Raw genomic sequence first — 27,180 nt, 5'->3', positions numbered from 1 at the left:
TGAGGGAGGGGAAATGGGTTGTGTCGGAGGGGAATTACAAACCAGCAAAGAAACAGGGAACAAAATGGGTCAGAGGTTACAATCTAAAGCTCAATATTGACTCCAGAAAGCTGTAAAGTGCTCAGCAGAAAGATTAGGTGCTGGTACCTCAAGCCTATGTTGAGGTCTGAAGTTGTTTAAAGCAATCTTAAAAGTCAAGGGGCTTTGAAATGCCTAGTGGTAGGATGAGATGCTATTTCTCAAGCTTGCATTGAATGTAATTGAGCAATTTTCTTGGCAATAGAGAAGCCAGCATGTTTTGCCTATAGCTGCAAAATCTTCTTGTGCCGCACTGCTGTGTTCGACCTCTTGTCTGATTCTGCACGGTTATGCGCTGGGTGAAAAGGGCTGCTCCCGAGTGAAGGCTAGGTGATCAGCCCTCTAGATACTGAGAGATGTAAAGTTTCAACATGAAGGCTGTGGCCACAATTTTGGCCAAACAGGTATATATAAATATCTATACATCCAGAAAAGAAATGTAATAATTTGTATATAATGAATAAGGACAATATTTATCTAATAAAGACCTTTTTCAAATCTTTCAGACATATTTTTTCACTTGGGTTTATTTTTTTATAAATTGAGAAGTTTTAAATAAATTGAGAATTTTAAAATAAATTGATTGCATCCATTTATCTTAAATCTTGCTCATTTTGAGTTGGCTTGCATTTTCCTGAAGGTTGTTTTTCATAATGTGTTCAGGTGTCTTCCACAGTCATCAATGTTACAAAGTCTTTATACAGGATAACATTTTTATCTGGATCCACAGCAGCCGACAGCATCTCTTCCATCTCCTCTTGGGTAAACGGCTCCCCTATGGAACGAAAGAAAAACACAATCATGTTCTCTTCTCACTCTTCCCAAGGTCAATCATTGAGCTCGGAGAAGCAGCTTCATGGCCATTATCACCCACCTCGAATTTGTGAAAACAAACGTGAAGTGGGAAGGAAGGCCGAGTCCACAGTTAAATTTCATCGCACCACTGTTACTGCAAACCACGGTCACACTAACAAATATTTACACCAGTCTTGAAAGACACTGTACTGAAGCGGTGACAGTTGCACCCAAAAGCAACTACTTTGACAGCTCTCAATGTTTCTAATGTACATATCTCACTGTAATTAGAACATTTAAAAAAATTAAAATGTTACGATGAACTCTTTGATAATAAATGGACTGAACACAAATAATAGTTCAATTTACACTGGTGCAAAAGCATCATAAGATGTCGATATGCTGATGCACTGAGCAAAGGGAACCTAAATCGACATGGTACTTTTCACACTATTAGCATGTCACACAATGAGCTGGATTTTCCTGCTAGCTTTTGACCCTGACGTTTAAGGTTTATTTATTAGTGTCACTAATAGGCTCACATTAACACCACAATGAAGTTACTGTGAAAATCCCCTTGTTGCCACACTCTTGCACCTATTCAGGTAGACTGAGGGAGAATTTAACAAGGCCAATGCACCTAATCAGCATGTCTTTCAGACTGTGGGAGGAAACCGGAACACCTGGAGGAAACTCACGCAGACACGGGGAGAATGTGCAGACTCCGCACAGACCCGAGCCAGGAATCGAACCTGGGTCCCTGGCACTGTGAGGCAGCAATGCTAACCGCAGTGCCAGGGACCCAGGGCGGCACAGTGAGGCAGCAATGCTAACCACAGCGCCAGGGACCCAGGGCGGCACAGTGAGGCAGCAGTGCTAACCGAGGTGCAGGAACCCAGGGCGGCACAGTGATGCAGCAGTGCTAACCACAGCGCCAGGAACCCAGGGCGGCACAGTGAGGCAGCAGTGCTAACCACAGCGCCAGGGACCCAGGGCGGCACAGTGAGGCAGCAGTGCTAACCGCTGTGCCGCCCTTTGACGTCAGGACCAACTGCAAGTCCTGAGCCTGCTGCTGTCAATAGTGTGCCCATTGCTGCAAACTTCAGTAATGCAGCAGCCAACTTGCACACAGCAAGCATCTACAAAAGGCAAACTAATAAAAATAAGACAATTTCTTTGATGGTGTTGATTAAGGCATAGCCATTGGACAGGATTCCAGAGCCCCTCCTCGTCATCGAAAACGTGGTTTAGGATTTATTCCACCCTCCTGAGGGGGCAGGCAGAGTCTTGGTTGACTTTGTAATCTGAAAGACAGTACTTCCGGCACTGCAGTTCTTCCTCAGTATTGCACTGCAGTGTCAGGCTTAGTGTTTGTGCAGAGGTCCTGGAGTGGGATTCTCCAGCCCTGTTTTCAGCGAGTGGGAAAGCTGGTGGGGGCGGAGAGTCCAACAGGACTCCCTGAACAGCTTTTACACCTGCGGGATTTCCCATTCCCATTGACCCCCATCAATGACATAATGGAGCTGTTACCATGCAAGTCGGAAACCTTATTACCATACATTTAAAATATCATTAGCGGGCTTCCTTGCTGTTTCGCCCTGCCCTCCCACATCAGGATTTCCTGTCACGCCAGTGGGGCAGCACCCTGGCTCTGCCCCTTAAGACTGTCCCCGGCAACGCCAAGGGGCAGTACCAAGAGGCAATGCTGGGGAGGGGGATTCTGTTGGGGAGATCTGGAGGGAGGCGGTTTCCGTGTCCGTGAGGGTGGAGGGAGGGGGTGGTGGGGGTCCCCTGCCCATGAGGTGATCTTTTTTTAAAATTCTAAGATTGGGGAAGCCTTCAAAAAGGGAACATGCATGGGGTTTGGGGAGGGGGGGAAGGAGGGGGTGGAGGTGGTGGCAGTACTGGAGGTCACAAAATCTCACCCTCTGTTTCTCCACAGATGCTACCAGATCTGCTGAGTACTTATTAGAAATTTTTTTTTTACTACAAAGATGTGAAAAAAGGAGTAAGCTTTTGAATAGGGAAAAAAAGATGAAACAACCCCACAGCGTGCTGCCAAAACTACGAGTAAAAAATGGCTGAAATGTATTCCTCTCCATTCTCCCCACTCGGTAATAGTGAAATTGTATAATCAAAAAGGGTACACGTTTGAAGACTACAGATATATCAAATACATACCAACATAGGACTTAAGAGCAGGTGGAGGCCACTCGGCCCCTCGAGCCTGCTCTGCCATTCAATAAGACCTTGGCTGATCTGTTTTTAACTTCAACTCCACATTCCTGCCTACCAATATCCTTTCATCCCCCTTAATCAAGAATCCACCTAGCTCTGCCTTCAAAATATTAAAAGAATCTGCTTCCATAACCCTCAGAGAAAACAATTCTCCTCTTCTGTGGTATAAACGAGTGCCTGTACATCTTTAAGGGGAAAGCAAATCTTAAATGCAAATTGTGCACTGAACATCAGTCAAAACAAAACCGAAAGAAACTGCTGTCACGTTTGAAATGTTGAAGTGTGACTTGCTTCTCCGAATGCCATAAAAGTAAACACGCTCTTCGCCAAATAGCTTCAGGTAATTATGCTCTACAAAATAAATATTCTTGTTGGGGGAAGCTGAGAAGAATGCACGCCAGATTCGTATCAGATCACATTCAGCTTCAATGGAACGTGTCAATTCAAGATAGTCAAGCGCTGATTAGAAGAAGGGTGCAGAGCTGAGATGCAGATAATTCCTCTGATAATTGATGAAATTATACCCACATGCTTGGTAAATTAGCTTATTTGTACTTCTAAATGACAAGCACCAGAAGGAATGAAGAAATAGGCAAGATCTCTCTTTATAAAAGAGATATAATTATGAATCATTAAATTCTTTATTGTAAAAAGAGAACCACTCACACTGTCTCTCTTGGTTTGTTTCCTATATTTCCCAACTCTTTTCCCATGCTTTGTCCCCTCCACCAGATTAATTGGTCTGGAACCCCGCTATTTGGAAATCAGCTGCTGTGTTGGCCTATAGAAACTAGAGGCAGGAGTAGGCCATTCAGCCCTTCAAGCCTGCTCCACCATTCATTTTGAACATGGCTGATCATCGAATTCAATATCCTGATCCCCCCCTTACCCCCATATCCCTTGATTCCTTTAGCCCCTTGAGTCATAGAGTCATAGAGGTTTACAGCATGGAAACAGGCCCTTCGGCCCAACTTGTCTATGCCGTTGGTCCATGAGGAATATCAAATTTCTTCTTGAAATCAGACATTTTGGCCTCAACTACGTTCTGTGGTAGTGAATTCCATACATTCATCACCCTCTGGGTGAAGAAATTTCTCCTCAGCTCAGTTCTAAAAGGTTTAGCCCGTATCCTCAAACTACAACCCCTAGTTCTGGACACCCCCAATAACAGTGACTGCACTTGCTGAAAAACATTTCAAGACACCCAAAGCATGTAATAATGCTCTCTATAAATTAAAGTTCTTTCATAGAATCTCTACAGTGCGTAAGGGGGGGGGGGCATTCAGCCCATCAAGTCTGCACCAACCCACTTTTTTATCGTACCCAGGCCCTATCTCCATAACCCCACATGTTTACCCTGTTAATTCCCCCTAACCTACACATCTTGGCACACTAAGGGGCAACTTAGCATGGCCAATCCATCTAACCCGCACACCTTTGACTGTGGGAGGATACCCACGCAGACATGGGGAGAATTTCTGTGGAGTTTGCACAGTCACCCAAGGCCGGAATCGTACCTAGGTCCCTGACGCTGTGAAGCAGGACTGCTAACCACTGTATCACCATTCCACCCTTCATTTATTACTTTCTACCAATGTGTACGCACGTTTCCTGTTCAGGTTATAAATCTGTGGTGTGAAATAAATGCTGGGTAGGTGTAGTTCGCAAAGGAATCAATTGAGAGAATGCAGATATTTGGATGTTGGTGTGTGTTGTTCCTGAGAATTCTTTTATTTTATTACACTCTGCCAAGTTTGACATTTGAAAAGGGCATTTAAAATAGAATCAACTGCAAGTGTACAGACATGTGAAGTTTTACAATGAGGTGTCATCGACAGTGCGATCAAGTGACACTTGTTCAGCTGACACAAAGGGAGGATTTTACGTCTCGCTCGACTTGAGACCGGAAAACCCGCCTGTGGTCAATGGACATTTCCATTGTCCATCCCTCGCCAGCTCCAATTCCGTGGCGGACGGGGCAGTAGAATTCCAGCAACCGTTTGGATTCCACCAGGACCACTCAAATCCTGACCTCATTATTGCCTTGGTCCAAATGTGGACAAAAGAGCTGAACTCAAGAAGTGAGGAGAGAGTGACAGCCCTTGACATTAAGGCAGCCTTTGGCTGAGTGTGGCATCAAGGAGCCCCAAACAAATGATCTCCCTCCCTCATAAGGTCAGAAGTGGGAATGATTGCACAATATTCAGCACCATTTATGACTGCTGCAATACTGAAGCAGTCCATGTCCGTATGCAGCAAGGACATTCAGGTTTGGGCTGATAAGTGACAAATTACATTTGAGCCACACAAGTACCAGATAATAACCATCTCCAACAAGGGAGAATTCAACCATCTCTACTTGACATTACCATCACTAAGTCCCCTACTATCAACAACTTGCGGGGGGAGGGGGGGGCATTAACCTGAAATTGAACTGGATCAGCCATTTAAATGTTGTGGCTATAAGAGCAGGTCGGCTGGGAATTCTGTGGCAACTCACTCACCCCTGACACTCCCTCAAGCATACCTACCATTAACAAGCCACAAGAGTAGGAGTGTAACAGAATGCTCTCCACTCACCTGCCTGATGAAGCTCCAACAATATTGTTAAAGGGGGACTCAGAAGGGTTTTGCAACAGTGGGAGCAAAATATAGGAGTTTGGTTTAATGGTGGAATTAGTAGGATCTGGCAGTAATGTAGGAGGGCACCTTAGCCAACCCCTTTCTCTCAATGTTGCCAGGGCAAAAAAAAAGTATAATGCATTGTATTTTATCCCATCATAACATGCCCACCAATTTTCTGATGGACACCAAAAGGCCGCCAAGTCTTGGCATGATAAGGGCCCACCCAAAATGATCTAATGCCACTTAGTAGGTTTTCTTTTCTCGGTTCTAAAGCCATGAGTTTCAGCAGCAGTAAGGTTAAGTATGATAGAAAAGATATAATCAGAAAGTGTTAATGGAAATAAGTATTACATTTAAAGAAAGTGCATATTACATATACATAAAACACACAAACAGGTAATATTACCTTCCTCAGTCAAATACTTTGTAAGTTCCTCTTGGGTAAGATATCCGTTTTTAGTTTGATCTAACACCTGGAAATGAAACGATTCATGATTTAAATCAGAAATGCTTTAATAAAGACAGCCATACTTCAACTGCAGAACACATGGTACAAGTTTCAGGTCTTCCTTTGGAGATTTTCTCAAATCAGAATTCCCAAAACAGGAAATTATACTATTTCAAAACTGAGCAATGGCTTTAGGACAAGGAACTTAAAATCCAACAATACCTCAAATGCTCGCAAAATGACATCTTCTGGCTGGGGTCTGTATCTATGAAACAAAATATAAAAAAGCATGCTGAGAAAGAAGGAGCTTGAATTTCATTGCGGTGTTAATGTTAGCCTTACTTGTGACTAATAAGTAAACATTACATTACAATTTATAGAGCACCTTTCACAACCTCAAGACATCACAAATGTCTTGCAGCTAGTGAAGTACTTTTTGAAGAATAGTCACTGTTATAATGGTGAACCATTTTAATTCAGGATATTAGCTCAAGACACTATGAAAGCTTTAAGGTGTCCTGGCAATAATGCAGCACACTGTGTTTTGGTGTTAATTGCTTTTATGAATGAAGTAGGAGATGGAATTGTGCCTAAAGTTCCAAACAGATGATACTGAATCGAGGCAATGGCCAACGATGAATATCGATGTGCACAAATTCAAAAGGATTTTGAGAAGTCCGATTAGTGGGCAGAGGAATGGGCTGATCCAATTCAAAGGAATTGAGATACGGCAGAGACAGGATTGACATTTGGCTATGTGCTAAGTGGAAATGCACTTCAAGTATTGGAGGAGAAGATCGTAGACCAGGATTTTACAGCATGCACCCCACCCCGTGGCGCGATATCCCGCTGAAGCAGATGGTAATTCAAATGGGCCGTCACACATCCATCAGGGGAGGAAACATGCCGTGGTAGGGCCATAAAATCCTGGCCATGGTATTTGATAGGGCAGATCACTAAATGTTGTCAGATTGTTAAAATAAAACGCAGGGATGACTAGCAAGGGGAATAGGTCAATAGAGATCAGTTTAAAATGGCACATGGTGAGATCTCTAGCTCTGACAAAGGGTTATCCAGATTCGAAACGTTGGCTCTATTCTCTCTCCACAGATGCTGTCAGACCTGCTGAGATTTTCCAGCATTCTCTGTTTTTGTTTGAGGTTTTACAGCATATGGGTTTTTAGAAATAAACTTGAACTTCACAAAGGAGCAGTATGTAATGTGAGGCATTCAACAGGGGCTAGGATTTTCCACTCCCCGTGGCAGGTTTTCTGGCAGTGGAGGCAGCCCGCCACTAGTCGGCAGTAGGATCTTCCTGTCCTGCCAAGGCAATGGCGTATTCCATGGCTCACTGACCACACTGCGGGGAAACCTGTCATATACTTATACCATCTCTTGGGAGTGAGAATTCAAGTATGTGGCAGTGAATGTCACTATATGTATGACTCCAATTCCTTCCAAACTGCTTCTGATCACATTAGCAACATCAACGTTTCCGAGCAGATTATTGATACACTGTTAATAAGAAATTTCTCCTCATCTTAGTCTTAAAAGATTTACCTCATATTCTTAGACTGTGACACCTGGTTCTGGACTCCCCTGCCATCGGGAACATCCTTCTTGCAGCTACCCTGCCTGGTCTTGTTAGAATTTTATAGGTTTCTATGAGATCCTCCTCATTCTTCTGAACTCCAGTCAATATAATCCTAACTGACACAATCTCTCCTCATACGTCAGTCCCGCCGTCCGGAAAATTGTTATATACTGTTGTGAAACACATTGGTCTAACTGGACATCAACATGCCCTCTTGATCCAGCGTGGGGGGGTGATTTTGGGGAATAGGCCTTGTAATGAGATGCAAATGTATTAAAATCACATTCCTGAAATGCTGCAATGGGAAATGTGACCCGCCGTTGATGGCTGGAGTGGATGACACCTGATTGCTTTACCAAGACGCTAAACTGATTCTTACGATCTAACAATAAGTTGCGCTCCCACCCACCATGATGCCCGCCATGGGTGGGGCCAGAAAGTACCCCGCCCCCCCCGCAGGTGTTGAATCTCCAGACATGAGCCGTGATCACTGGCCTGATGAGTTATCAGTTTTGATAGCTTATATGGATGATTTTTGCCCTTTTTAGACTTTTCAATCTTGGGCAGCAGAGGTAAAAGAGGAAGTTTAGAATTTTACAATAATGACGGTTTGCCTAAAACTCACTCTGCAGTCAAGAATGTCATGATTAGTGGAGTTGTATGGTTTGGTTGAAGGCAATTCTTTCATAAGTGCAATAAAATAGTCTTTCAAGAATCTGGATCTGTTTTAAATTAGTGGGGAAAGTGCAAGAGGAAAAGATACATTTTCTTTTGTTTAATTTTCCAGTTTCTCAAAAAGGAAAGTGTGCCTTGAAATTAGTTCTGCAAATCTCTTACATCACACAGACATATGCCTGCAGGTGTACTAGAATTGTCTGACAATACCTTTTTTATATAGTGGAAAATGTAGCCCAAAGGTAATAAAACAAATTACACTGACTGCAATTTTTAACACTATCAATGGCTACCCTTCGGATGTAAGAGCTGTCCATTCTGTACACTAAAACCCTCAATCTTTTTTGAATTACAATATCCTATCAGTCATCCTATCTTATGATCCTCAGCACCATCAATTTTCAAATGGGTTTTTTCTCATCCCTTGTTCCTCATATGTTCCGAGTGCATTTGACGACTGGACAGAAATGGTCGGCACGAGTTTGTTGGAGAGTGAAAACCTAATCCTCAAACCATTGCTTGAAAATGTCATTAAAATTAGGTCAGGATAAATACTGCACCAAATACTACATAGAAGTGAAAACGTAATCTACACGCCGATATCGTGACATTAGCCACTTTGAACATTTTAGCTACATCCTGAGCTTCACTGTTGTGGTTTAAAATGAAATCTGAATCCCCAGAGTAAATTACAGACCCATTAATCTCTGTCAATCCATCCATAATTGGATAGGACCAGAACTTCCGAGGAGTGGCAATCACAATCGCCACTCTGCTCCTTTTTACTTACTTATTTGGGAGCGGCACATTTCTCACTTGACCTTCTGACTGGAGCTCGAGGGAATGTGCAGTGGACCAGCTCCTGGGATTTTCTGTTCAGGACAGTAGTGTCAGGAAAAGTAAGGCCACACTCCTTTTTTTTTAAAAGGTACTAGCTGCCATAAAACAAATAAGTTTAAAGGGCCCAACCAGTTTACGAAGCAAGGGGGAAAGTAAGTGTGTAAGGTAAATGGGTCAGGAGAGTGAGACAGGATGGTCATTCAAGGGTTTAATCGATAATTGGGGGATACCAAGGTAGTTGGAGGAAGGGGAGGTAGGAAGGAGGGAAGGGTAGTTGGATTCTCCACTGAGTGGATGAGTGGGGGCCAGTGGTATGATTACCCAAGAGTTAGAAGTGGTTTTAAGCTCTCTAACCTTTCCTGGGTAACTATTCTGGTAATCAGAATCATTAAAAGTTGGTGCATCCACCCATGAAGGATGGAGGTTCTGCCTGATGCCAATCAATACTCGTTAGAACGTAATATGACAAGGGGACTGCTGCAATCGGCAGGGTTGTTTTCCCTGGTGAGCCTCTGCAACTCTAAAACTTCAGGCCATAGTTTTTTTTTAATTAATCCTGATTAATCACATGACCACATTATACTACAACAGCAACTTTGCCAATACCTCACAGCCTGTAATGAACTACTGACGTGAGAAAATGGGTGAATGGCTGAAACATAACCAAGGATTCAGGTAACACCCATAAACCACTCAGGCCACAAATCACCCATAACAGTGGATATTATTTCATCTGAAGCCACATCCCCCTCCCACCCACCCACCCAACATTATTAATTTCTCCCAATTCACTCATAATTGGATATAGAGTGCAGGTGAACTGATAACTCTTAAAGGGGAACAGTGCAATACAGTGCCTTTGTGTAGTTAATTTTACATGGAATCCTCTTTTCATTCTAATCTTTCTCACTTCACACGACAGACCAAGTGCAAGAACATGTATTGCAGGCTGGACGATTCAATATAATTTGCCAAGTAGTGGAAGGGGATATGAACAAAAGAATAAAAATGGTGCAGATAATGTAACTGCATTGTACAAGGAAAGGCAGCGAACTTGAATTTCTGGAATCATAGACTGTTAAGGAAATACAATGAGTTTTAGATCATATTTAGATCACAATGTGGTTTGATTCAATTGTCATTTTTTATTTGATGTGAAATAACTAATTTAATATGTAGAACCGCATGATCAACACAGACCTGAGGAACACCAACCTAAATAGAGAAGGTATTTAGGTACTCAAACATTCCTCTTTTCTCTTATTTACTAACTAGACAGGAAATAATTAATTAGTATTTAAATTAATCAATTTAGTCTGGAAACCTCTTGCTCAAGTGCTAAACCCCAACATTTTGAAGAGAGATTGGTTATACAGTGTGAATCTCAGTTAAATCCAATAAGCAACTGATTACAAGCGGAGTAATTGTTAACGTCTTGGGTATACAAAGCCTGCATGAATACAGTACAAAGATGTTTCGGTTCGCAGGGATAAGGTTCATTTGGAGAAACTGCTGCTCAATCATTGGTAGATAAAGCAATGCTATAAAAACCTGAAATTACAACAGTCTCAATAGCTGCTCTCGGTATTGTCACTTTCTGGATGCTATACTGCATGCTGATGTCAAGTAATTTGGAAATAAGTGAAAGCTATAACTTTTATGTGGTTCATTCAGTTCATTTACTCCAAAAGAGTACAGCCTACATGATGTCCCCACCTCCAGATATGCTCTCAAGTATAAATAAGCTAGACTGCATCATAAGCTGATGAAAATGTCCAAATCTGTGACATATTACATTATCCTGTTACACTAGAATGTGAAGCAGTTCCCACCCAATGGCACTACCTTAATGACTGCCCCTCCAACTTCCAGCTGGAGTCCTGCCTGTTGACAAAATGAAATGGGTTGACTAGCACACAGAGGTTAGGCGCTCCCAGAAGAGGAATTTCATAAAAAGATAGAGCCTCAAGTCTGAGACATAAAAAGAGCCAAACTCATCAAGGCTCCTTTGTCACCACCTTCCAAACCAGCAAATTCTACCACCTAGAAGGATAAGGGCAGCAGATACATGGGAACACCACAATCTGAAAGGTCTTCCCCAACCTCAACCCCTCGCAAGCCACATGCCATCCTGATTTGGAACTATATCACTGTTCCTGCACTGTTGCTGGATCAAAATCCTGGAACACCCATCCTAACAGCATTGCAGATGTACCTGCAACACTTGGGCATTCAACAAGTAGTTCACTACTACCCTGTTCAAGGACAACTGGAGATGGGCATTAAATGGTGGCTTAGCCAGTGATGCCCACAACCTATGAACAAAGAATTTTTTAAAATCCCACTGTAACTGGGTCATACGAGAATATCATTGTTTCGATTGTAACATGGCCACAGAACAGTAGAAACAAATCAATCTTATTAATAACTCACAACAAAATTAAATCACTGGTTGAACTCCATTTTGTTCCAGTAAAAATACTATAATGAGTCCTGAATTTAGAAGTCTGTGTTGGGAATGTTTCTGGGATGCTGATGAATATTTCGGGCACATGGTGGCACTATTCATCACAATGTCTGCCGCTTCACTATTCAATTTTCTGATAGATTAATATACAATTTCCAACAAGTTAAAAAGAAAACCTCGTTAAAAAGGTTATGTTTTTTAGTTACAATTGTCCTATTCCCCTTTGGTTATGGGCCAAATGAGTAACTCAGAACTTTTGCATTGGTTACTATATGATCATAGAAACCCTACAGTGCAGAAGGAGGCCATTCGGCCCATCGAGTCTGCACCGACCACAATCCCACCCAGGCCCTACCCCCACATATTTACCCACTAATCCCTCTAACCTACGCATCTCAGGACTCTAAGGGGCAATTTTTAACCTGGCCAATCAACCTAACCCGCACATCTTTGGACTGTGGGAGGAAACCGGAGCACCCGGAGGAAACCCACGCAGACACGAGGAGAATGTGCAAACTCCACACAGACAGTGACCCGAGCCGGGAATCGAACCCAGGACCCTGGAGCTGTGAAGCAGCAGTGCTAACCACTGTGCTACCGTGCCGCCCAGATCTGTGACATTATGGATTAAAATTTAAGAATCTAAAAGGGAGGGGGAAAGATGGTGGGGCCACTGAGTACAAATTAAACTTTGGAGGGTGCAAATAACATCCATAAGGAGCATGCTCCTCTTTGTTGTGTTAAGTCAGTACGTGATTTCCAGACATAGGGAAGAAATGGGGCAGAAACCCGCTGAGTTAGGTCCTCATACTGCTAAGGCTGCCCCAGGATTTCCAGAGGATGGTTTCAGAGGATACTGGTGGATCCTGCACCTGGAGTAGGCGGAGACTTAGCAGAACATTGCAAAGAGAGGTACGGGGAAGCTATTCAGAAGGTCTCCACAGGCACCTTCAACTAAAATATATCAGCAATCTGTGTGAGATTTATCATGATGTGGAGATGCCGGCGTTGGACTGGGGTGAACACAGTAAGAAGTCTCACAACACCAGGTTAAAGTCCAACAGGTTTATTTGGTAGCAAATACCATAAGCTTTCGGAGCACTGCTCCTTCGTCACATTTCCACTCCATCTGACGAAGGAGCAGTGCTCCGAAAGCTTACGGTATTTGCTACCAAATAAACCTGTTGGACTTTAACCTGGTGTTGTGAGACTTCTTACAGAGATTTATCATCCAGAATTTTAATGCCAGAAACAATGCAGATGAGGTTGAATGGGCAATTCTCAACCCTGAATCCTCACTTTCATAAACTATTAAAAGCCCACGTCACACAGACAGTTGAACACCTTTGAACCTTATTCAAGCAAATATGGAGGTTAAAGGAATGATAGATTGTGGTTGGTACACAGACCTATTACATAAAATGTGGCAAAGTGTTCAGCTGTTAGCAAGCATTTTGGAGCAGACTGGAATTTTTTTAAATCAGTCATTTTTTTATATTATTAATTAGTTATATGGCACTTCAATTAAATCAGCCTTGAAATCAGCAGTGAAAGAATAAAATAATTTATCTGGAACTCACTTCCTTTCTAATAACACTCTAGTCATCATGGGAAGGAACTTATCAAATTGTATATACCCTGTGGGTTCTTCTTCCTCCACCTTTAAATAGAAATTGCAAAACAGAATTACAATAAAACCAACTCAAGGTACACCAATATCTAATTTTCATCAGTCCGCCTCTGGAAACTAGTGAGTTATAATTACAATACAGCTTTCACTGACAATATTGAAATGTGTGTTATAAATCAAAGCTGAAAAGATTGAGAGATAACATAATTCTTTTCAAAATAACCCACAGTATATAAGCCAAATGTCAAATGATCCAAATCGTTAAAACATAATATTCTTCAGTAAATGTCATTTTAATTGATACTAAATAAGCAAAATATGTGACAGCTTATCACCAAAGCCCAAAAAGCGCTGTTCCTTAGTTTGTAGCATCTTCTCTTGCTGGATCAAATTATAATGCTTAGCCTCTATAAGAATTATTTCATATTTACAGCACAAACCAGATAAGATTGTCCAGAAGTAGTCATTTTGTTTTCTGAATCAACAATCCCATATGCAGCTTAAGTAACCACCTGAAGAACCTTTCTTGTCATTATGTACATGATTGCATATTTGCTCTTCACAAAAAAATGTCCGGTTTGCATTCTTTAAATTCATTAACCGGGCAATTTCACCCCATTAGCAAATGGTGTGTATATGATGTATATATTTCTGAATCAGTACAGTAAATATTCGCAAGTATAAAATGGGTATTACGTTACGTTGCACATTATTTTAGTGACAAATTTACAATGTGCAACAGATGCCTCATTCACATATCCCTATTGCTATTCAAGTCAATTGTAAACATTCTCTGTTTCAAAGAGTTTAACAGAATTAAGTAATTTTCACAAAAGCCCAAATTGGACAGTGAAAATTTCTTAGAGTAATACATCAGGAGGAACATTTTATGGTGCAAGGCTTCCTGATTTACAACAAAAAACACTACAATAGATTTCCCTTCCATCTATAAAGGCATGTAGTTGGGTCATTAAAAGACATTCATAAAATTTGCACAGGCACTTAGGAACAAATTGCAAGTTAAAAATATCGCAATCAAAATGTGCCCTTTCTCATTCTTGAAGGCTATTCCCATAGAAATTATCTTGATGTACCCGTAACTAACATCACTGGTTCTTGATGGAGAGACCTAATGTGATTGAGCCCCATGAGTTAATGGGAAAGAGCAATGCCCATGTTGGATCTAAGTGGGTAGAGTGCGAAGTTTACATATCTGCCCTGGCTTGATTTGATTTGGAAAAGTGATCCAAGGGGCATGAGGACACCCAAAGTACCTGGACATTAAGACCTCAGTATTAGAAAGTATAAACTCCAATTCAAATTTTGAAAAAACTCCAATACATTATTCTGGTTTATCCAGTAGGTAGTTGAACCACACAGATTATGTAACTTCCTGTTAGCTAATCTAAACTGGACTGGGAGTAAGGACGGTATAATTGGCTGGAGCACCACCATCTGGGCTGGGAGGCTTACTTAATTTCTTCGACTTAGTTCCCCAGTCTCATGTGGGGACAAGACTCTACCAACAGCTCTGGTCCATCACTATCTCGTTCACTCCAAACCAGGTGGTGTCCTGCTCTTGGAGATCCTCCTTCAAAGCACGTCACCAGGTCTTCTTTGGCCAGCTCTGTCTTCTTCTTCTGTCTGATGGTGTCTAATTAACTAATCTGGGTTGGGGCCCCGTGTACAATATATTGGCCCATATTTTGCACTGAGCATAAGATAGTTCCCTGCTCGCAATGGCCACCGATCCCCAACAGTGGGCACTTTGCTGGATCAGATACCTAATGACAGCAAATCTACACTCAAAAATTCGCAAAAAGTCTATGGGGGCAATCTTATCATTGCATCCACCAGCCGATGGGCAGGACAAGTCAGTAAGATCGCAAGAGAGCTGAGAAGTCAGGTTCATGCCCGATTTCTCGCCTCTTGCGATCTTACCAGCACCAGATATCCGACGCGATCAGCCTTGCACCCATTTCCAGCGCGAGGCTAAATAATATATATAAATGTGTTTGAAACTGAATTTACATTGATTTAATGAGCCTGGGACTAATTCGTCCAGACTCACTTGTCTGTGTGACCTCGCCGGAGAGAATCACAGCTGATCCCCAATCATGATGGCCTCACTGGTAAAAGCCTGGCACCTGGCAGTGCCCACTAGTCAGTGCCAAGGGGATAGGGCTGGAAGGAGTGGGCTGACTGGGGGTGGGACCAAATGGGGAGAAGCCAGTCGTTGGTGGGGAGGGCAAGGACCCGCTGTGCAATCTGCATTAGGTATCAGTGGGAAGAGGGCGGGGAGGCCGTTGTCACTCTGCACTAGGGATCAGTGGCGGGGAGGGGGGAGGGGGGAGGGGGGGGCACGATTGGAGCTGGGCGTGGGGGGGGGTTCAGGCAGCCAATCGCGGGGTTGTTGGACTGCTGATCGCGAGGGTGGAGAGGGAGGGAGAGGGGCCACAGGCCCCTGCAATAGCTCAGGGGTGCTGTGTTTAAGCCATGGAGCCAAGCTGGAAGCAGACAGGTCTCTGCTGCTAGAGACCCGTGCATGCGCAATAGTTCCCTCTGCTGCTCTCAGCCAGCATTCAGATGACTTAAGCCCTGCCCCCTCCCTCTACAGACGAGAAACCACTTCTGCTGATTTTTCATGCATAGGAGTGCCTAAGATAGCATGGTTAGTAAGTTTGCAGATGATACCAAGATTGGTGGCATAGTGGACAGTGAAGAAAGTTATCTCCGATTGCAACAGGATCTTGATCAATTGGGCCAGTGGGCTGACGAATGGCAGATGGAGTTTAATTTAGATAAATGCGAGGTGATGCATTTTGGTAGATTGAACCAGGGCAGGATTTACTCAGTTAATGGTAGGGCGTTGGGGAGAGTTACAGAACAAAGAGATCTAGGGGTACAGATTCATAGCTCCTTGAAAGTGGAGTTACAGGTGGACAGAGTGGTGAAGAAGGTGTTCAGCATGCTTGGTTTCATCGGTCAGAACATTGAATACAGAATGTTGAAGTTGTATAAGACATTGGTAAGGCCACACTTGGAATACTGTGCACAGTTCTGGTCACCCTATTATAGAAAGGATATTATTAAACTAGAAAGAGTGCAGAAAAGATTTACTAGGATGCTACCGGGATTTGGTGGATTGAGTTATAAGGAGAGGCTGAATAGACTGGGACTTTTTTTCTCTGGAGCGTAGGAGGCTGAGGGGTGACCTTATAGAGGTCTATAAAATAATGAGGGGCATAGACAAGGTCAATGGTCAATATCTTTTCCCAAAGGTAGGGGAGTCTAAAACTAGAGGGCATAGCTTTAAGGTGAGAGGGGAGAGATACAAAAATGTCCAGAGGGGAAATTGTTTCACACAGAGGGTGGCGAGTGTCTGGAACAAGCTGCCAGAGGTAGTAGTAGAGGCGGGTACAATTTTGTCTTTTAAAAAGCATTTAGACAGTTACATGGGTAAGATGGGTATAGAGGGATATGGGCCAAATGCGGGCAATTGGGATTAGCTTAGGGGCTTAAAATAAAAAAGGGCGGCATGGACAAGTTGGGCCGAAGGGCCTGTTTCCATGCTGTAAACATCTATGACTCTATGACTTTATAGCAGATTTGAACTCACCCAAAAACAGAGCTGAAACTCTCCCTTTTTCACACCTGTCCTGGACTTCAAATTTTTTTGGTAAGATCGCCCCATATATTATTGCATCGCAAACTCACTATGTATATATATTACTGATAAAAATGACCTAATCTGTCTTAAAATTATTCTAAGCAAAAAAGTCAAAATGCAAGACCCATGCAGATTGGATCAGGTCAGTGTTGCAGCCCCTGAAACTACTTTCCAACAGTGCAGTCCGGAATGGAAGGCATTCACTTCTATGTCATTATTACCCCTGCCCGTTTAATACCCAGAAATGTGGGTCAGGTCCAAAGGGGTGAAATCTCAAGGTTATGGGTCCCCTCACTCCCTTTATTCCATGACATTATGCCGCATGAGCAGATACACACAGGACAGCACTGCAGGTAAATTGGCTTTGAGGTATCTTTGACTTCTCAAACCTATACATGATAGTGTTCTATCTTTTGGAAATGGTACAAGTTAAACTTAGCATACCTCTGCTAACATTTCATGAAGTTCTCCTTCACTTGGGCAACAGCCCAGAGATCTAATAATTGTGCCAATTTCCCTGTAGACAGAAGATAAACAGATTAGCCATGGCATTTACAGATGGATTTCATAAAATACATAGGATATATAATCAAATTTATATAATGCATTAAGAAAGAAATAGCATTAAAATAGTAATATTTTAAATGGGTGGTCAAAATTTACATCAAAAGTTAGGATAGTCATGGTCAAGCATTTTGTAAATCACCTGGACTTTTAAGATTAAGTCACAGTCTAAATATAGGGACAACTGATATCCTATGGCATTGCTCACAGACAAAGGTGAAAAATGTATTTCTTTCCTTCACCACCTCTCCACTTGTGCTTCACTCTCGTTCTTTGTGTCCACCTGCCCTACCTGTCTTCTATCCTACACTCTTTCGGTATGACTACCACACATTTTGTTATATCCATACCTCTGTATTTTTCTCTGACTCCTTTCTTTGTGATTTTGCTCTGCTGCTCTTTCTGTAGATCTTTCCTTCTTCTTGTCTCCTTTCTCTTACATTTACTGCTCACATTTTATTGGATCAGAGGTGGAAAGCGTACAAGAATGAGGTGGGGGGGAGGATGTATGTGTGGAAACAGACACCCCAAAATGGAAAAGTGGTCAATGTCTGTGATGAAAGCCTGTTGTGGGTTGGATGATTTCCAGAGCTGTGATAGAATCCAAACCAACATGCATGAATGAGAGAAGGTGGAAGCTCAGGTATGGGTGGGAGGGACAGGGGGTTGGAGTTTGGGCTGGGACAGTTTACAGCGAAGGAGGCTTACATAGGCAGGGAGTAGTAGCAGGTTCAGGTCAAGAGGGAGTATGGATTGTGTTAGAAGAGAGGTAGGGAGAATCTGAAATTGGATCTGGAAAAGGACCTAAGGGGAAGAGGCAGGCAGTGATACCTAAGATTGGGCTAAGGCAACAAAGCTAACTGGGAGGTAGCAGTTTCCTGGGTATAAACGTCATTATGCAACAGCAACAATGTGGAATGCACTGACACTTGGTGGCCAATTTGATAACTGCTGTCAGCGCAAAGACTGACCCACAATGTAAATGATATGCACTTTCCATATTATTAAATATCTTGAAATAATGTTGTGAATCTGACGGTGATTAGCTCATTCCAACTACATGACAGTAAGGACCAGGTTCTTGCCAGGGGCAAAATAATTCAGCCAGTTTTCAGATCCACAAAAGCAGGATTGAGTCTGTCAACATGGGCAGGATTTTAGCCTCCAGGATAAAGACCCCAATATCAGAATCATTTTTGGGTCCCAACCATTCCCCAGGGTGGCAGGGAGAGAGTGTAATCACAACCTGCAAGTTGATCGTGGTGGGCTGCTAGTTTCTTGGAGGGAGGGTTTGGCAGCCAATTAACAGCAGCAGGTATGGGATGGAGGTGGGGCTTTTAAAGTGCAGGGCTGATTTAAAGGCACCGTGCTGCAATTATTGTGGGGATGGAGTGATAACTTCCATGAGGAATTGCTGATTGATCACCCTGTGGGGCTCATTGAGTACGAGTTCCCCTGGTAACAGGCAGTGAGTTTTAAGTTTATTTATTAGTGTCACAAGTAGGCTTACATTAATACTGCAATGAAGTTACTGTGAAAATCCCTAGTCGCCACATTCAGGTACACTGAGGGAGAATTTAGAATGGCCAATGAACCTAAACCAGCACATCTTTCAAACTGTGGGAGGAAACCGGAGCACTTGAAGGAAACTCACGCAGACACGTGGAGAACGTGCACACTCTGCGCAGACAGTGACTCAAGCTGGGAATGGATCCTGGGTCCATGGCGCTGTGAGCAGTGCCAACAACTGTGCCACGTGCCACCCTGTGGCCTGCCCAGCTGGAACTCATTACCTGAGCCTTTTATAAGGCACTAGTATGTGTACACCACTGTAGTGGTTTTATTTTGCATTCTGTAATAAACTATGTTCCTTTCTAGTTGGACTTCTTGTGTCATTACAGTTACACAATGGTCTGCACATAGTTTCCATTGTGAACACATTTACACCTCATGCCACCGGGTGTCCCAACTAAGTGGGGTAGATGTAGACTGAATGGTCATGTGAGAACGTGATGATACATCTACAAAACAGGTCACATGGCGGGAGCTATCCCTTGGAGCACAGGCAGAGCATGCGTTGAAGTAGCTGCTAAACTAGTGAACAAACTACTCTTTGATGAAGGTCCTTGCTGTCAGTGATTTGGGAACCCAACACATTTATAGCTAGTAACCTTAAAAGAAAGAATATGCAAGCTTATGGCGAAAAGACAGAGGGGTGACACTAAGCGAATTGCTCATTCGGAGAGTCAGTGCAGAAATGATGGGCCAAATGGCCTCCTTCTGCACTGCAACAATTCTGTGAATTGGTGATTTGAGCCAATATTGAAGGGACATGTGAGGCTCAGGTTACTTAAAATGGATTTTCATAGGAGGCACAGATTAAAGAGGCTAAGGTGATGGAGTGAACCTGCAAGGGTGAAGAGTAATGCAGATCCAGGAACAAGCAAAACAAGAACAATTCCTGGGTGGAGAATTACCAGATAGGAGAAATTTGAAGTATAATGGTCAGTGAAAACAGGTCAAAATTGCTATCAAATCAACCCCCCATTCCCCTCACCACCCCCAACCACCTGACCAAGTGCATGCATGGACCAACCCGCAAGTTAAATATAATACAACAAGACAAAATACAAGATTTTTAAAATAGAAGACGTGTACCATTTAAATTGGTCTGTGTGGATTTGTTCATGTGCTGACAGCAGTTATCAATCTGACCACCAAGTGTCATTACACTCCAAGGATGCTGTTGTGAGATTACATTTATAAACTACAATGACATCAATAGAGCAAGTTTACATGAGAAAGTGTTTGCTGTTCAATGGCCAATTCTGTACTCATTATACAAAATGACCATCTTTCAAAAAAGTTTTTTGTTTTATAAACAATTACCCTTCCTGGTTTTACTTATTGGGGAAACCTTCCGCTGCAGAGGAAATCGAACAAAATTCATTTGGTAAAGAAATTCAACTTGTGGCTGCCCATATTGTGCCTATAAAATGGGCCTCTGAGTTTCATGTTGTGATTTGTACCACTTGATCTGGACTGGAGATGCACTAACCTCCAAGATATCATGTTGGTTTGGGGTGGGGCTGACGAGAGAGATTTCCAGCACACAGAGTGCATGCCCGAAACAGGCGTTGTCTACTTAAATATGTAAATTCCCAAAAGAAAATAACAGTAAAAGTAGGGAAATAAGGATACTGGTCCAAACTGGTCTTGTATACCTTAAAATGGAACACTAGTGAAAATACTGGTCCAAACTGTTCTTTCCTCCTGGGTTCCCAAAATGAATTGACTCCGGTATAAAATTCAGAAACTATTGGCAATGTAGGTGCTGGATATGTTCTGCCCAGTTGTACCAGGCCTTGTATGGCCCGGCTAGAAGTCCTTAAAGAATCATTAGAAGCCACTCAAAATAAGGCCCAAGATATTTTCAGTTGTTATTTAACATAAGAACTAGGAGTAGGAGTAGGCCATCTGGCCCCTCGAGCCTGCTCCACCATTCAATAAGATCATGGCTGATCTTTTCATGGACTCAGTTCCACTTATCTGCCCGCTCACCATAACCCTTAATGCCTTTACTGTGGGTCCAAGTCAAAATTTTCCCCCTTTGCTTTCTATCGGCTAAAGAGGAAATTCTGTAATTAAGAACAGGACTAGGAATTGAACTTTGAAGCTTTGACATGCCAGGAATTTTTTTTGAATTTAATTGAATTGATTTATTATTGTCACATGTATTGGGATCTTACTGTTTCTTGTGAGCTGTTAGACATTCATAGAGCACGTAGGGAAGAAGGAAAGGAGCAGATGCAGAATACGGTGTTGCAGTTACTGATAGAGTAAAGAGAAAGATCAGCTTGATTTGTGATAGAACCATTCAAACGTCTGATGGCAGCAGGGAAGAAGCTGTTCTTGGGTCAGTTGGCACGTGTATTCAGACTTGTGCATCTTTTTCCTGATAGAAGAAGGTGGAAGAGAGAATGTCCGGGGTGCATGGGGTCTTTGATTATGCTGGCTGCTTTTCCGAGGCAGCGGGAAGTGTAGACAGAGTCAATGGATGAATTTATGTGAATTATCAAAGAGATGCCTTTTCAATTATCTATTTTCACGTGTTCAGTGATTGTAGCAGCAGTTACAGGACCCCACTCCAGATAATGAACTCCCTTTAAAGTAAGACATGTCTCAAAAAGTAAGCCGCAATGCATAAAAGGTGGCACAACACTGAACCATGGGTCTTAGATAAAGTGAGACTGCTCTAATGGCCCAGATTCTCATGGCTAAACAACAGAAAGTGTTTAATCTTGTGTTCAGGGTCTAGATGGGCTTCTAAAGAAGTCATATGGATGCAAAATGTTAACGTTGTTTCTCTCTTCACAGATGCTGCGAGACTTTGGCACAGTGGTTGGCACTGCTGCCTCACAGCGCCAGGGACCCGGGTTCGATTCCCAGCTTGGGTCACTGTCTGTGCAGAGTCTGCACGTTCTCCCCGTGTCTGCGTGGGTTTTCTCCAGATGCTCCAGTTTCCTCCCACAGTCCGAAAGACATGCTGGTTATGTTTCTGCACCAGCTGTGCTAAATTCTCCCTCAGTGTACCCCGAACAGGCGCCGGAGTGTGGCGGCTAGGGGATTTTCACTGTAACCTCATTGCGGTGTAAGCTGACTTGTGACACTAATAAATAAACTTTAAACTTTTTTAAAAACCTGCTTGTCCAGCATTTTCTGTTTTTACTTCAGATTTCCAGCATCCACATATTTTGCTTTTCTTTTAGGATTTGCCTGTTTCCCGAAGAAAGCTACTTTAGACTTTCTTGTTAATTTGTAAATCCATGTACATCTCAGTAACTCTACAAAAGATTGTACTTGTTTCCATCCAGATCTCAGCTACTTAATCATGTGACACCGTATCCTAGTTACGTCAGTAATTGTATCACTATCAAGTGCTCCTGATATTAATACTTCACAGAAACCAGTCAACATTTTTACCGGTAAATAAATAGCAATAAACGCACATAGAGAGAAGGGAGTTACATCTGTAACCTCCGGATTTTAAAGTAGCCATAATGGCTGCTGTATAAAAAATTGAGTTATTGGCTCAGATCTGATGGTCAGCTACGAAGCAGAGTTTTCCAGTGCTGACTGTGTCTAAAACCACGTTCTTACCTTTTCTTGTAAGCTGCAATGGGAACATACTCTCCTGACTGCAATCTGCATCCATTGGCAATGCAAGTACCAGTGAATCCACACCCCCTTTGACATCACAAGTTGAAGGCACGCCCCTTCATGTCTGGCTTCAGCTCAATAACAAGTAATTAATTGTAATGATTTTAAATGTACTTTTGATTTATTTATTTTTATTATTGTCACAAGTAGGCTTACATTAACACTGCAATGAAGTTACTGTGAAAATCCCCGAGTCGCACACTGCGGCACCTGTTTGGGTACACTGAGGGAAAATTTAGCATGGCCGGTGCACCTAACTAGCACGTCTTTCAGATTAAGGAAACTGGGGCATCCGGAGGAAACCCATGCAGACACGGGCAGAATGTGCAAACTCCAGACAGTGACCCAAGCTGGGAATCAAACCTGGGTCTCTGGCGCTGTGAGACAGCAGTGCTAACCACTGTGCCACCATGCTAGCTCCCCTCATCACCACCATCACCCCTCAGCTTTGCTCCCATTTCCCACATCCCCATTGTATCAGCAACCCTCTCCCCAGGACACTCCTAGCTCTTCTCCCATCCCCTTGCCCACTCACACCCTCAGCACTCCTAGCCCTCCACCTGTTACCCCTGTTCATCTATGAAATAGATGGGACTGAGGAGTTATTGGGAGGGGGAGGGGGAGGGGGAGGGGTGGTGGTGGACGTTGTGGGGAGTGACAGCAGTGGGGATGAGAGAAGTGCCAGGGTAATGGGCACATGAGTGGGTGAGCAGAGCTGGAAGTGTTAAAGCAGGGGAAGGTGTAGTAAGCAAAATGCGAGGCGCAGTAAGCAGAATCCAGGTTTTGGCACACCTGCTAATTTAAACCACTGCACACCTGAGCAGGTTTTTGGTCAGCTGGGAACAACTTTAAATAAATCAGTGTGAATATCCGGTCAATTTACAATGTGCTGAATGGACCAAACCCAAAACTATACAGATGAACAGATATTACAGTGGTGAATTTCTCAGTGTTCGTCACTATTGGGATTACAAGATCTAGGCCAATAACCTTGCAGTTCTCTTCAATTTAACCCTCAATATTGCTAATTCAAGTACTCTCTCTATCCGCCCCCCCCCCCCGCGCTGCACTTACTCCACCTCCACTCCCAGGCGGACTCCTCACCCATCTAGGTATACCCTGTAATATTATTATTTATTTTACAAATGCAATGAAGCTGAGCTCATTTGAGACATTGCACCACACAACATTAGAAGTAATAACGCAGCATTTAAAGTTTGCTCCTAGACTGACTCTCAATTGGCAAGAATTTAACAAATTATAGTGCTCAGTGGAGACCAATGAAAACAAAATAGCCACAATCATAGTGTTACCATCTGATTTTACATAATAGATTGATATGCAAAATAAACAAGAAAAGTCAAAGATAAGAAATGATCATTGCGCTCAACAAAGCTCCTAATTTTCCATTTTAGCAATCAACTGTATTTGAAATATCTCCAATATTTTGTCTTTCTACTCCGCCTGGCTGATTGTTCCAAACTTTGAACTTGCGAAAAGTCAGATAAGATGATTGGCTGAAAGCACTCTGTCACTCCTGTTTGAGCAGCCAGTTTTATCCGAGCCCTTTGCTTCTATTAGCTGCCTAAGAGATTACATAAGAATGTAAAAAGCAGGTGGAGTAGGCTCCTTCAGGCTGCATGGCCACTCAATAAAATCTTGTCTGATCTTCCACCTCAATTCCACTTTCCCTCCCTATCGCCATGTTCCTTAGTTCCATAAGTATCCAAAAATCTATCAATCCATTCTTGAATTTACTCAATGACTGAGCAGCCCACAGCCTTACAATGGTTGAATTCCAACAATTCACAACCCTGAGTGAAGAAATTTCTTCTCAACTTAGTCCTAACTGGCTAACCCCTTAACCTGAGACAATGACCTCTAGTTTTGCACTCTCCTGTCATGAGAAACTGTCAACATCTTCCCTGTCAGGCCCTTTAGGAATTTTATATATATTTTATATATTAGATTCCATTTTTATAAATTCCTGAGGATATGGACCCACTGTACTCTATTTTCCAAACACTAGTTGATGTCCTGCGATATTGTTCAAGGTGTCGGAGGAGAGGCAGTTTTATAATATTAGTCCCCAAAAGCAAATTTCCTCTAACCTCATATGGAGCCAACACTTAAGAATATCTTTTTCACTACCTGCCACAAGTGTCTCTTTCCCATCTACCTTCTCAACAAGGTATTTCTCTCTCCCTTTCCTTGTCTTCCACTTACACTACATGACAGCTACCTGCCATATAAGAGTTTGATGCAGAACCCGCATTACTTGAGCTTGAAAAGGCCATTGACTCCCTAGTAGTGAAGAAAGGACAGAATACCAGCTTAGCTACTCAAATATGCATAAGGACTGTCATACGTCTTCAGTGTGTTCTCAGTGAGAGGCTTCATTGAATTGCTCTTAAAATTTCTGCCTCTGGAAGCAGCCTCATGGCATAGTCACATGACTATGGAAAGCGAGATGTGTCAATCAGACTGGTTACATTTCAAAACAGGCGGCACAGTGGCACAGTGGTTAGCACTGCTGCCTCACGGCACCAGGGACCTGGGTTCAATTCCAGCCTTGGGTCACTGAATGTGCAGAGTTTGCACATTCTCCCCATGTCTGCGTGGGCTTCCTCCGGGTGCTCTGGTTTCCTCCCACACTCCAAAAATGTGCGGGTTAGGTTGATTGGTGATGCTAAATTGCCCCTTAATGTCAGGGGGATTAGCAGGGTAAATACGTGGCGTTACGGGGATTGGGTCTGGGTGGGATTGTTGTCGGTGCAGACTCGATGGACCGAATGACCTGCTACTGCACGGTAGGGATTCTATAATGATTTATTTTTTCATATCAAACAAAAGGTACAAACATCTTCTCTGCATCATTTCCAGGGTTCATGAATCTATTTTGTTCGCCATTTCTGGCACCATGTTCCATGTATAAGAACATATGTACTTCTTTAATGTGTTCTCAGTAAGGGACTTTATTGAACTACTCTGAAGATGTCTGCCTCCAGAGGCAGCCCCATGGTATTGTCACATGATTACAGAAAGCCTGACATGTCAATCAGACTTTGTTACATTTTAAAACCAAAACAGAAAGCCCCACTAGTTACCACACTCCACAACCTCCTCCTCTTCTGCTGGGGAGTAGGTTCTGTCCCACAGGATCATCACATTATAGAAGAAGAAAGGGAACTGAGGCAATAACTACCAGTGCATCTCATTCCTCAAGGTCGCTGGAAAGGCCCTTCCCACTCATTCTGAAGAGGCACCATCAAGAAGCTGACAGGATATACCTGAGATAAAATGTGGCTTCAGAGCAGCCAGATCCATGATTGATATGATCTTCTCCCTATGTCAGTTTCAAGTGCAGAGAGCAGCGAACACCGCTCTATCTTGCTTTCTTGGATCTAATGAATGCATTAGACACCATGGCCGGGTTTTACCAGCTCGCCCTGCCCACTGATGGGCGGAGCAAGTCAGCAAAGTTGTGCGAGAGCTGAGAAACCAGGATCACACCCAATTCCTCGACTCTTGTGATCTTACGAGAGCCGGATTTCCAGTGAGGTCAGCCTCTCGCTGGAAATTGGCGAGAGGTTGAATAATTTATTCAAATTTATTTAAATGCTTATTTTCATCTGTTTGGTGAGCCTGGCACTCGACATCCGGGCTCACTTGCCTTTATGGCCTCGCCAGGAGAGATTCTCTCTGGCGAGGAAAATAACTGCTCCCCATGAACAGGTAACAGTCGTGTTGGCCTCACTGGTAGGACAGAAGCCCTTGAGGCCCCCCAGGGAGGCTGAAGGCAAGGAGGGTGCCCGTTGGGCAGTGCCAGGCTGGCAGTGCCACCCTGCACCTTGACACTGCCAGCCTAACACCTAGACAATGCCCAGTAGGCAGTGCCAGGAGGCGGGGCCTAGGGGGGCCTATGGGGCGGGACTTGAAGGGGTGGGACTTGAAGGGGCGGGTCCTGAAGGGGGCAGCCTGATTGGGCAGGGTGTGGGGGGGGGGGCTGCGCTGCATACTCTGCAGATGCGATCGGATCGGGTGGGGGGCACTGTGCGCTCTGAAGATGCAATCGGATTCAGGGGAGGTGGGCGTGATCGGTCTGGGCGGCGGGAGGGCAGCGAGGGCTAGATGTCCATACGTTGTGGGGCATGCAATCGGCTTGGGCCCTTACGATGGTGTGGGGAGGTAGAGTTTGTTGTGGCCGCCTGCAGCAGCAGGGACCTGACAGCTCTCTCTGTTTGTCAGGCCCCTGCTGTTGCAATTGCGCATGTGCAGCATCAGAGGTCTGCACATGCGCAGTAGCTCCCTCTACAGGCTGGCTGGCAAATTAAGC

At 43.4% G+C, this 27,180-nt stretch overlaps 1 protein-coding gene across 1 annotated transcript in view; it reads right to left on the bottom strand.

Annotated features, from left to right (window-relative positions):
- Positions 1-737: 737 nt before the first annotated feature.
- Positions 738-27,180, bottom strand: part of drc8 (dynein regulatory complex subunit 8) — a 36,322-nt gene continuing 9,879 nt past the window's right edge. Inside the window, exons 3-7 of the mRNA XM_078229501.1 lie at positions 17,505-17,577; positions 13,341-13,420; positions 6,407-6,449; positions 6,143-6,209; positions 738-853 (exon numbers count right to left, since the gene is read on the bottom strand). Coding sequence (XP_078085627.1) covers positions 738-853; positions 6,143-6,209; positions 6,407-6,449; positions 13,341-13,420; positions 17,505-17,577 — 379 coding nt within the window. The remainder of the gene's footprint in view (positions 854-6,142; positions 6,210-6,406; positions 6,450-13,340; positions 13,421-17,504; positions 17,578-27,180) is intronic.

Source organism: Mustelus asterias, chromosome 15 (assembly GCF_964213995.1).
Source record: "Mustelus asterias chromosome 15, sMusAst1.hap1.1, whole genome shotgun sequence".
Taxonomy (NCBI): Eukaryota; Metazoa; Chordata; class Chondrichthyes; order Carcharhiniformes; family Triakidae; genus Mustelus; species Mustelus asterias.
This window is presented reverse-complemented; position numbering and strand designations above follow the sequence as displayed.